Source organism: Ceratocystis lukuohia, assembly GCF_044167205.1.
Source record: "Ceratocystis lukuohia strain C4212 chromosome Unknown Supercontig3_pilon, whole genome shotgun sequence".
In the NCBI taxonomy this organism is placed as follows: domain Eukaryota; kingdom Fungi; phylum Ascomycota; class Sordariomycetes; order Microascales; family Ceratocystidaceae; genus Ceratocystis; species Ceratocystis lukuohia.
Genome location: NW_027263522.1, coordinates 1,660,277 through 1,672,542, shown reverse-complemented (window position 1 = coordinate 1,672,542; position 12,266 = coordinate 1,660,277). Strand labels below are relative to the sequence as shown.

The window sequence follows — 12,266 nt, the reverse complement described above, 5'->3', positions numbered from 1 at the left end:
GTTGGCTGGCAATGCCTGACCTTCTCGGACCACTGCGCTTAAAATCACCATGTTGATGTTGTGGCCAACCCAATCGATCCACTCAGCTATAGCTGGCTACATTGACCGGGATCATATCAGTATAGGGGCCAAAGCTTAACCAGGGTGGCACAGAAGCAGCAGTGCTAAGCTTGATGTTGGCGACAAGCATGAGGTTACGGTTATCCGCAAGAAAAGCCTAACCAAGGCAATATGAAACCATCTAGATCCTCTAGTCTGTTGTCGATCAAAAAAGGGTAAGCTGCTGCGAAATGGGCTGGATTGCCATGGATGTCAAACTAACATAAATTCTCACCATCGATAGCAATGATCGTCAAAACGACGGCCTTAGTCCCCTGGGCGAGATTGAAGCTATTCTTGGTGGTGTAGATTAAGATATCTATCTTTCATTACTTGCTACTATTGTAAGGATGTAGTTAAACCAGTGTCTGGTGTTTAAGTAGATAAGAGATTCTCGCTAGGGGCTGGGCTTTTGGGTACAAGTTTTCGGCTACTCGCCTGGGACTGGTCTTCTCGTATGAAAGACTAGTGCCAAAAGAAGGCAACGCCGCCATCGCCTCTGTTGATGAGAATATAGTCGGGTTTTCATTTGGGCTTGGCTGAAATCAGCATGACAATTCAATGTTAACGCGCACACTATCTGCCTCCATAGACTCACAATGACGTACCCTCAATATTTTAAGCGATCACGGGGGACACTAACGATTACGAACAAGAAAGCTAGTCCGGGTAGGTCTCTACTGGAATGGGATTGCGATAGAGACGGTACTAGGTTGACTCGTCATTAAGTTGCTCGTGATGTTCAGGTAGCATACTCGTTCAAATCACCGGATAACGGCACACGGCACTGAAATGAGTAGGTTTTTACACACGATCTTGTGGATATTAACGAATACGGTGGCGCGCATGCACCGATAGCCTGTTTATAGCTTTGTGGATATAGCAACAGCGAGATTTCGGTGCCGTTTACATATGTGCGTAGGGAACAGCAACTTATAGCCCTCCGCCAGCAGGTTACACGAGTTTGCTACAAAGGGAGATTATGGCCAACCGAAACTACTGTAGAGGATGAACTACGAAGTAATGGCTTTATTAATCTCAAAGATACCTAGAAATGCGCACGCTGGCAAAGGTTAATAGACTAATTAATGTTCCGATGCCAGTCATGAAAGGTCCCTCAGCGTCAAACAACAGGTATGTAGCCGCCTGATCAAAACATCCTAACACCGGCCCTAGGCTGACAGCAGCCTTGGACGATAGGATGTGGGATTGAAATAAAGCAGCATGCAAACATTGCGCGAGATCTCGGTGTTAAAAGATACTGACAGAGCGGAAGTATTACAAAAAACATCAGTTCCTTTGTTGACGCAGTCTTATAAACTGATTAAGTGGTGTCTGGAGTATTCTTCAAGGTACATGGCTTAGCGCCGGCTATTGCATTACATCGATCGTGAGATGAAAAGCCTGGGCAAGATCTCAAGACATCAACTATAACTTTGCAAAACTAAAAGTAGCCATGGTGTCTGTGCTATGTGCAGTGTCGTCTTTTACTCCCGTGGGTAAGACGGCCTTAAGCTAACCGATAGCTAGTTAGGAGTCTCCTTAACTCCAGCCTAGCTAGATATGTCTATCCTTTTCGTTTTATTTGCAGGGAAACTCGTTGTAGACAAGCTTAGATTAATAGCTGGCGCTTCGTGGTCCCTATACTTGCTTATGCTATCTCTTTTGCGACTGACGATGAAAAGTAAATAACTAGCTGAGATGAGCGGTTAGTATAGCTTGGTAGGCGCATGGAAGTAAATGAAAGTAATACATAACCTTTACAGATATATCGGCTGCACAGCAGCGTATATTGCATTTTCTAAACTTCTGTCTAGCATCCCTTTTCTCCCTGCAGCCCATCCATTACTATGATTCTCCATAATCTTTTGGCTATAGTCATGTCCTCATGGATGAGGGGCCGCGGCCCTAGCCTGAATAATGATATTCAGCCTACTGAAGTTGCTGGGCTTGATCCCACTAATACTGCTACATTTGCCGAGGTCAGCGAAACCGCCATAGGTACCAGGGCTACTGATCCTGCTGATGCTAGCTACCTATTAGACCATGAGTACGTGGCTTTGGAGAAGAAGCATGGCGGCGTCTTTATTCAAACCAGAAGGTTTAGCTGGAGCAGCAATGAGCCAGTGCTCCAATTCTATATCGATGTTAAGCGCCAAGTTACAACTATTTACGAAAATAACCTACTCTAGGAAAGTCCTAGTAATAACCATTTGGAAGTCCATAATATCTTCTAAGCTGTTTGCCACCAACAGAATGTGCAAGTCAACGACATGAGGTGGATTGTCATGGATGTTGAATACCCATCCGTCCATACTACCCTCCGAAGCTACCGAAGACGCAATGGCCTTGAGTATAACGAAGAGATTGTAGTCACTCCTGATCAGAGTGGCTGGGGAGTCTTCCGTGAAATCTGCTACTACGGATATGCGTCTCATATGGCTCCCGGTGCTCAAATTGACAAGATCATAGTCAGAAGACGGGAGCGCGAGATATATAATGGTAAATATCCCGCTGCGATTGCTGAAGTCATGATTTTTTCACTCAAAAAGTCTCTCCCGGACAACGAAAGCTCCAGCATTGACTCAATCGATGCCCATGCAGCTGAGCTTGCTGATGAGGAAAACTTGAATGATGCTATGGAGGATGCGGACGATGCTTTGGAAATCGAGTCAAAGGATATCTTTGGGATGACTTTGGAACAAAAGGCGGAAGAAACTTTGGGGGCCATGTCGAGTAATCTAGAGAAACTAAAACAAGGTGACTCTAGGCCTGGCGGAGAAGAAACAGATTCTGAAGCTAGCTCAGAAGATTCAGATCTAGAAGATAGCTCATAGTTTCCTTCGAAGTGGGTTACAGAGTTTCCATGGCCATATAAGCCTACATAGCTAGATAGACTTTCACGCTGATAATGGTGCTAATATATCCGTATGCTTTGCAAGTAGCCCGAAACAAGGAAACAAGGACCACCGGCTTGTAGTTTCTCTTGTCTTATTTACTGTCTAATGATCTGTACTGTGTCTTTGGGAGTGATGCCTCCATGCAGTCGTATGCGGAGTGGGAAGTATTAGCCATCTCATAGCGCTAGCTCCTCTCCCCCGGCCTACTTACCTGTCTCCTTTATTTGTGGAAGCTCGGCTTAGGTTACTGACACAAAGGCTCAACTCAACGACTGTCGAAGGCCAGGGGTTGCAAATCGTTATACCAGAAGGGCCTGTAGGCATGCACTAAAATTAGCGTCCTAGATCTTGCCCACGCCCATGCTCGCCTCCTGTCCGGAATAGCTACAGGTGCTCAGCATAATATGGCGACACTAGGTGCGTCTCTGTGACTGCGGACATTGCGCGCAATAGCATATGTGTCACTGCACATTTCGCTGGGTCATTATGGTTGTTGAGGGTCGGTCTGAAGACGTGTGTTAAGGTCGCGTCCTGACTCTGAACCAGTCTAATGCTAGCTGCCCAGCTGCCCTGCATCGTTTAAGATTGTAGGTATGCGCTAGAGATCGCACCCTAGATATCGGCTGTTTGCCATAGGATCCAATTGTTAGGCGCTGTCCATCCTTGGAAAAAGCCGAGCAGGCTAACTAAACGACTGTGATGCATAGGCACCAGTCTAGAAATCGCACCATAGACCTTGATTGCCATGCCATCGAATGCTGCAGTGTACGTTCCTTCTACGCATGGAATTTGACGGCGCTTTATAAAAGCCCTGGGGGAGGGTTACACAGATGTGCTCATCAAAGTCAGCATCTGGAGCGGTACACAACGGTATGCCTATGCATGCCTTACACACAACCCAGGCTGGAATTGGCGTATAGATTATGACAGCGAGTGTATCACGAGAAGGAAGCTTGCATGGAAACACCTCTACCAAGTCTCAGTCAATAACCTTGTTCCTGTGCTCCAGTGATCTTGGTGAATCTGTGGTGCGATGTTGTTGAGTGACCATTGCGGTCGGCCATAAACACGCATAGTACTCTACCCGTATTCCAGCTGCGGCTTGCAGAAAATAGCTTCAAATCGATGATTCATGATGAAAGGTAGTTGGAAATCCCGCCGAGATGCCTAGGAAATGAATCTGTTTCGCCACAAAACTTGCTAGAAAGATAAGCTAGAGTTATATGGAATGCTCTTAGAAGGTTTGCGGTGGGATAAAAGCAAGCTCTACCCAGCACCACCCATAGAGCATCTACTGGATTTACTAAGTAGCAAACAAATGTGGCCATTGGTGTTCCAAAAGAAATGTTGCAGGCCTTAGGAGCTAGACATACGAGACTGGCAAGCGAGGGATAGAAGGAACTGCTGAGAGAAAAGTACAAGAGGGACGGGGAAGTGGAAGAGCCCTACAAATTTATATGTTATCAAACAAACTGCTCAACGATGGTCTATCACAGCCAGGATTTGGTGTCTTGGGCTCGTGGGTAAGGTGATGCTGTGTAACTGTGAACGAACGATCATCGACATAAATGAGATAGTATCGGATAGGATTGTAGATAAGGCAGGCTGACTGGACGATAGGATAGGAGGCTCTTCTAGAGTAATTAAGGCATTTCTGACCTGTTTTGTAGGGGCGTGCATGCCGGGCCTTGGCTACTGTTACTCTATGAGTAGTGTACGGGATCTTTATTCCAGGTACAAAATATCCGCAAGTTCAAGTAGCTTGTAGCGGACGGCCTGTAGGGGAGCCAACCTGGAAGAGAAGTTAGGCTGGGGCTTACGAGGCGGTTCTGATCAAGTTCTATGACTCTTGCCCTGTTGATCCATTGGTGAGAGATAGGCAAGAAAGTAAAGAAGCTGTTGAGTGCTCAAAATGTGGCGGAGGCTTGTATGATGGATTATTGTAAGGACACACGTGGGATGAAAAGCCTGGGCAGTATTTCAAAGCACTAACTATAACTGTTCAAAACTTATGCTGACCTTGGTGTCTGCGCTTTGCGCAGTGTCATCTTTTACCCCGTGGGTAAGGCGGCCTTAAGCTAATGGAAATCTAGTTGGGAGTCTCCTTAACTCCATCCTAGATATGTCTATTTTTTCCACTCTCTTTGCAGGGAAACTCGTTGTAGACAAGCATGGATCAATAACTGGCGTCTCGTGGTCTTAATATCTCTTTTGTGACTTACCATGAAAAGTAGATAACCAGCTGAGATGAGGAATTGGTACAGCGTGACATGCGCATGGAAGCATACTGGGAGTGAGACATTGCATTGACATATATATATCAGCTGCCCAACAGGATATGTTGCATTTTCCAAACTTCTATCTAGTAATCCTTTTTCCTCTTTAGCCCATCCATTACTATGATTTTGCATCATTTGTTGCATATAGTAACATTCCCATGGACTAGGGGTCGCGGCCCTAGTCCGACTAATGGTATTCAGCCTACTCAAGTTGCTGGGCTTGATCCCACCAACACCGGTACAGTTGCCGAAGTTATCGAAACCGCCATAGTTGCCGAGACTGACGATCCTTATGATCCTGACTACCTATCCCAGCATGGTTATATGGTTTTGAAAAAGGAGCATGGCGGCGTCTTTATCGGATCCGGAGGGTATAGCTGGGACATCAATAAACCAGTGCTCAAACTTTATATTGATGTTAAGCGCCAAGTTACAACTATTCCCGAAAATAATCTACGCTACGAAAAGGCTAGCAATGAAAATCTGGAGGTCCATGATATCTTCCAAGCTGTTTGCCACCAACAGAATGTGCAATTCGACGACATGAGGTGGATTGTCATGGATGTTGACGACCCATTCATCTATACTGCCATCCGGAACTACCGAATACGCAATGGCCTCGAGCAGAACGAGGAGATCATAGTCACTCCTGATCATATTGGCTGGAAAATCTTCTATGAAACCGTTTACTACGCACATGCATCTAAAATGGTTCCTAGTGCTCAAATTGACAAGATCATCGTCAGAAGACGGCAGCGCGAAATGTATACTGGCAGATATTCAGCTGTGGTTGCTGATGTCATTATTTTCTCAATCAAAACGTCTCCCCCGGAAAATGAAAGCTCCGACATTGACCCAATCGATGCGCATGAAGCTGAGCTTGCTGATGAGGCCGCTTTGAATAATGCTATGGATGATGCGGACGATGCTTTGAAAGCTGAGTTACTAGCTTCTAAGTTTGGATGGAAACCTTGAAGAGATAGTCGTGGATGATGCACAGCAGGATAGATAGGGTGGCTTGAGTAAAGACTTTGTCGTAGCTATTTGCCAAGGCTAGACGGTAGCGCAGCGGGATTTGTTGGAAGATAAAGAAGCTTATTCGACCAAGTAGCAGCCAAAATTCGGCATCGGTGTTCCAAAGAGAATGTTGCGGGCCTCAAAAGCTAGACATACGAGACTGGCAAGCGAGGGATAGAAGGAGCTGCTCAGAGAAAAGCACAAGAGGGACGTGCAAGAGCTCTACAAATTTACATGTTATCAAACCGCCCAAGAATAGTCTATCGGAGTCAGGATGTAGCGTCTTAGTGCTTGCGGTTAAAGTGATGCTGTGCAACTGGGAAAGAAATGACCACCATCGACACAAATGAGATAGTATCGGATAGGATTGTAGATAGGGCAAGTTGACCGGACGATGGGTTGGTGACTCTTCTGGAGTAGTGTGGAGGATGTTTATTCCAGGTGCCAAATATCTTCAAGTTCAAGTAGCTTGTAGTTGACGGCCTGGAGGGGAGCCAACATGGAAGAGAAGTTAGACGGGGCTTTATGAGGCGGTTCTGATCAAGTTCCATCAACATCACTCCTGCCCTGTTGTTCTATTCGGGAGGGACAGGCAAGGAAGTAAGGAAGCTTGTGAGCGCTCAAAATGTGGCGGAGGCCTGTATGATAGATTATCATAAGGGCATAACTAAGCTGGCGTACAACACAGACAAATTGTTATATGACTGCAAGGCCGCACTACTCTAGATATAATACTCCCTTGGTCTAAGTCTCTAGGGGATAAGCAGATTCTGGATTCAAGGAATCATCAGTCAATACTGGGGAAAGTAATTTACCCAGCCATAATGACTATAGAGCTCGAAGAAACAAGCTGCAATCGCAACATCAACGACAGAAGCCGAGTCGATCGGCTTAACACCATGTGCAAAGGAAGGGATACATCTCTGACGGATACCAAACAAAATTCTAGAGATATTCGAGACAAAGAGCAAGGAGAGCCAAAAATTGTGTTCGTAGAGAGAGACTCTAGTTCTAGGGCATAACCTAGCGGCAATTAAAATTGCAAAGTCTTTAGGAGTCAAGAAAGACGCCAAACACGTTGATATACAACATCATCCAGTCAAGCAGTGGATGAAGGAAGGCTGGATTATGATATACTCCAACAGCTAACATGGCTGCAGATGGGCTGACTAAGCCAATTGGTCCCTGGAAGATGTCCGAATTTAGGCCAATGGTCGGAGTACGAGACCCACGAGCATCATGGCCCCGAGAACCCACTTCTCCGGAACTCCGGGAGAGTGGGGTGACCACCACTTCTCGACGATCATTCAGCTACTACCTGCGCATCCACATCTATTTGATCAATTGATTGATTTCCTTCCTCTACTGTCGTTACCCCTATTCTTTGTAGTCGGGTTCGTTTTGCCTTCTGGCACTAACTCTGCATTTCATTAACCTGTTCAAGGTCTTTGACCAGGTAGCGAGGTGATATAGTAGCCTACACCGATGGTGAACGGCGGGATCACTCAGGCATCTACATTACCCGCTTGAATGACTGTAATCCATTCCCGGCTTCCAAGCTGCACTGATTTCGGCTTTCTACGCTTATTTGTGTCTGTGACGACCATTCCACTATAAAGCCAGTCTTGTCAACATCATAGACGTCATCTGATCGGATGCCATACTTTGCAATTGTATTCGCCACAAGTGTGGACCAGTTATAGATGATAGCTGGGTCTTCACACTTGGCTCTCTGGTAGTCGTACTTCTGAAAAAAAAACATGTCTTGAGCTCTATGTGTCGCCTGACGAAGTTTGAAGCCCAACGTGGGCTGACTGGTGGCATGTCGCGGTCTGCAAGCAATTGATCAGCCATTCCCTTTACACCACACAGCCGGAGGGGAAATCCTCGCGAATCTAGGTTGAGGATAAAGTGGACAGCGATATCTTCCTCTAGATCGGGATAGCATGTGTGATTTAGGGATAATATTGGCTCAGGCTTGGATACCCCTCTGTTGACGCCATATGGTTGCTAGGTTGGCTATATAGATCACTGTGGCGCATTGGAGCTTTAATTATGGGTTATTTGAAGGGCCTGAAGGGAGAGAAACATTCTAGCCTCATAATTAGACTGTGACATGCTGGGTGGTCGATAATCAATTGATCAAATAGAGAAGGTGTAGGTTGAGGGGTTTTGTTTCACTCGCCATACATGTACGTTATCTTCAAAGAATTAAGGACCAATTTTAACAGTAGATATTAGGAGGACGTACTGAATGTTCTGGAAGGAGGAATAAATGATTGTTGAAGTTGTTCTGTCTCTATCTGTTGCTTGCTTGAAAAGCCGATCTCAACCGATTTGTGTGTCCACCACCACCATGTCTAGATCAAGCACAGGGGCCTTGGAAGAAAGCCCTAACGTTTGGGGACCAGAAATCCTGGTAGTCACGAATTAGGGTTACAGTCATATGTTATTGGTTGCGTAGTCTCAGCCACACTGTGGCACTGCCACGTGACCGTCCCACATCACATATTTATATCTAGTTCTAAGATCCTCTGTAGATAGATCAAAGCGAATATTCGGCCATGCAAAATCGTCAAAACAGGTGGTTATGAGCCCTATAGTCTTCGAACGAGGTGCCATCCATTTCTTTTATTTTTCATCCGCTACACACAACAGCGACAGTGTACATCATCTTTTCAATTTCAAACCTGACACCAAATGGATTCTCCTACCACCATGGCAAACAAGAGGATCGCCCCCCCAGCTGACCATCAACCCGGCCATCATCGCTCAATATCGACGGTGGCTGACGGACGCGAGTGAATCGATCAATCCTGAGGAGGGGCAGGCTGTCGATACTCAGAAGGAAACTCCCGACGATACGCGAAGTCCCGTACACCGTGTGGTGTGAGAAGTTCCGTAAGGCATGAGGACCTCAGCGCTGTTCGACACGTGCGAAGAAAGTGAACTAGCTAGCCAGGGCCTGGAGGCCCTGGACACCTGGAAACCTGAGCTGGCCCGATGCGCACCGGACACTTTCTGCAACCATTCGTCAACGCTCAAGGAAATTCTGGCTAGAAGAGAGTTAACCAGCAAACTATCCGAGAACGCGTCGGCGTGCAATGCCCTGGCAGAGATCCTCGCGAGAAGGTTGACGTCCATGAGTGAGTCGGGTAGTGTGCTCGCCTACATCAGGCCGAGAGTCCCATTGATTGAAATCGTCACAACACAAGTAACCAAACTTTTCATCAACTTTACATAATAAACTAAGGACCAATTTTAACAGGTTATGAACCTCTATTGGATTACCTTCGGAGAACAGTTATAATGTTCTTGGGAAAGCATAGATAGTTGCTTATTGTGTTCTAGAAGAACAACATATTTTTCTTTATTTCATTTTATCTTCATACGATTATTCAATCATGTCGGAAAATCTCGGAGCGAACAATTGGTCGGAGTGGGAAATGAATTTCCTACACCAGTTGAAGAACGATGGGTTGTATTACCTACTCGACGAGAGTCCGATGGAGGGTGTGGAAAGAGATGGAGGAGGCCTGGGAAAGCGAAAGACTGATGAAGATCAAGCGATGCGTTCGCTAACACTTTCCTTGGGCGAGGGGTTCGGCAGGATGACCAACAAGAGTACGGTCAAAGAAGCATATGAGTTGCTGAAGAAGATCTGCGAACCAGATACTGTCGACAAGGAATTCGAGAGATTGGGGAAGTTATTTCGGACCCAACTTTGAAAGGAAATGAACATGCTTCAGAATTGGTACTACCACAAAATGACGATTTTGGAGTTTTACACGGAGGAGCAATTGAGCCAAGAAATGGTGCTCAAAATGTTCTTGATTGGACTCCCGAAGGAGTACCAAGAGGTGGCAAAGGAGTGCTACCGAGAGAAGTTAAAAGCAGAGGATGCTGTCAAACGCCTAGAGCAAAGGTCGGCCATGAGAAAAAGCGAAGAATCGACCAAGAAGTCGAAGCTCAAATGCTTCAACTGCAACAAGGGAGGACATAAGACAGCGGACTGTCGGTCTAAAAAGAAGACCAGTCCAGACCAGAAGGCACAAATGGCCACCCAAGACGCTCAGCAAAGTAAGTGCCCTGGGTGATCGATTCCGGATGCTCATGTCATATGACGAAAGAGCTAGCAGTGTTGAACAACGCACAGGAAACCCGAGAGACAGTTAAAGTGGCGGACGGGAGAAGCATTGAGGCGTCGAAGGTTGGGTCAGTAGCCATAGAAGCTGGTAATAAAAGCCTTACTTTGTCAAAAGTGTTATGAGAAAGGACGACTCCATCACGAGCACATGCTTCATGGTGTATGACGACTTGCACAAAAGATTTGGGCATGTTAGCGACAGAAGGTTGAGGGCAATCAACCCAAATAAGACCCCTCCCAAGGCCGGAAGATTACAGGTGCGAGGATTGTTCGCAAGGCAAGATAACCAAAAGCCACGGCTAGTCATCAGTCTCGATGGCAGCAGAAGAACCACTCGACAGTTAAGCTGATGCAGGCACTAGAAAAAAAGGTAGTACCCTCATTAAAAGACTCAGCAGAAGAAATCCAGTCGCCAAAACCCTTTTCAGGAACGAAGACGGTGACAGGAGCCGATACAGCGCAGCTAGATGCAGTCAATGCAAGAATAAACTTGATGATTGAATCGCTGAATCGAAATAACCCAAAGCGAAAAAATAGGGAAGGGTATGAATCGATGGAGGAGCTTGTGCACTAACAGCCAGCCAAATCTCAAGGATTCTTTACAAGTAGCAACACTACAACTGCTGTGAATTTCTTCTTCTGGAAGGGCCAATTCACAGCCTTTGTCTGTATAATGTTTATTTTAGCTGTCTTTCCATTCAAATCTAACCACTTGATCCTCATTCTCTAAATGCAATGCAATCTCCCTCTCTATCCATTAGATGTAAGGCTTGTTATTCATCAGCATCTCTATCTATCCTCCTCTAGATGTCAGCTACGCCCAATGTTCCTGTTCTGGGAGGATTATCCCCAAGCTCCCAGGCGACCTCAGCCTCTGTACAGTCATCCTCAACTTTACTGAAGTCCAAATATGCCATTATCTCCTCCTTGGTTCACGATCTCGAACTGGCTGTCATGAGGTCGATTTCCTGAGTGGGGGCTAGCTGGCCTCATAGTACTTAAGAGTAATAACAGAGGACAGAGGATAGAGAAATCATATGTCAGGGTAATGAGTGAAGTCTTCAACACGACGAGTATCCCTTCCTTTGTATATTCCATTGTGCAAGGATCAGCCATAGAATTGGCCAGCGAGAGAGGTACTGGTAGAGTTCCAGAGCGTGGAATGCACTGCATTAACAGAAATATTTCCAGCCAATCAGAGTGCATAAAACCTGATACCCACATAAGTGATGCCCGTGTAGCAAAATGTGATGCCCACGTAGTAATTGCCTAATAGCCGAAAATACCCACGGGCCTATCATCAATCTTAAGTCACAAAGGCTGGCTACATCTCACAAAGGAAACATGAGAAAAGCCAGCATAGGGATAACACAAGTAACTACAAGCTATAGATTGTGTATGCGATATACCAACAGCACGAAATCATGCTGGACATATGCTTTTATTCCGTCATGGTACAACACATGGCGTCCATGCAGGCAGGGCTAATTAATGTGTATTTTAACATGCCAAGTAAGAATGATAGGAGCCGCCGTAAAACCCGCATCCGTTGAAACAAGCGCCAAAGGAAATGAGGCACTGTTATGTGCAGCACTTGGCACGTATTATACGTATAATAAAAATCCTGCGAAAGCTTTCGAGGGCCTCCCCAGGGTTCGTGATCATGTCTACGTGCGTAGGCGTGCGTCGTACCGCAGCGCACATCTAGGACGCTATTTGGTTTATGCAGAAATAACGCGAGCTTGTCGGTTAATTCTGCATGCAGATGAATCGCATTATATGACTGCTTTGCCAGACAACCATAGACGTGGCGTGTCTCGATCT

At 46.0% G+C, this 12,266-nt stretch overlaps 3 protein-coding genes across 3 annotated transcripts; all 3 read left to right on the top strand.

Annotated features, from left to right (window-relative positions):
- Nucleotides 1–1,949: 1,949 nt before the first annotated feature.
- HOO65_030456 (uncharacterized protein) lies at nt 1,950–2,936 on the top strand (the record flags this gene model as incomplete). The annotated part of the gene is made up of 2 exons (XM_071002312.1): nt 1,950–2,246; nt 2,355–2,936. 2 exons carry the CDS (start codon nt 1,950–1,952, stop codon nt 2,934–2,936), a joined length of 879 nt encoding a protein of 292 aa, XP_070860135.1.
- A 2,462-nt stretch (nt 2,937–5,398) lies between these two features.
- Nucleotides 5,399–6,253, top strand: HOO65_030455 (uncharacterized protein; the record flags this gene model as incomplete). The annotated part of the gene is made up of 1 exon (XM_071000422.1): nt 5,399–6,253. The coding sequence occupies one exon, from the start codon at nt 5,399–5,401 to the stop codon at nt 6,251–6,253; it is 855 nt and encodes a 284-aa protein (XP_070860134.1).
- Nucleotides 6,254–9,699: 3,446 nt separating this feature from the next.
- Nucleotides 9,700–10,471, top strand: HOO65_030454 (Zinc knuckle; the record flags this gene model as incomplete). The annotated part of the gene is made up of 3 exons (XM_071002374.1): nt 9,700–9,972; nt 10,045–10,375; nt 10,452–10,471. 3 exons carry the CDS (start codon nt 9,700–9,702, stop codon nt 10,469–10,471), a joined length of 624 nt encoding a protein of 207 aa, XP_070860133.1.
- Nucleotides 10,472–12,266: the final 1,795 nt, after the last annotated feature.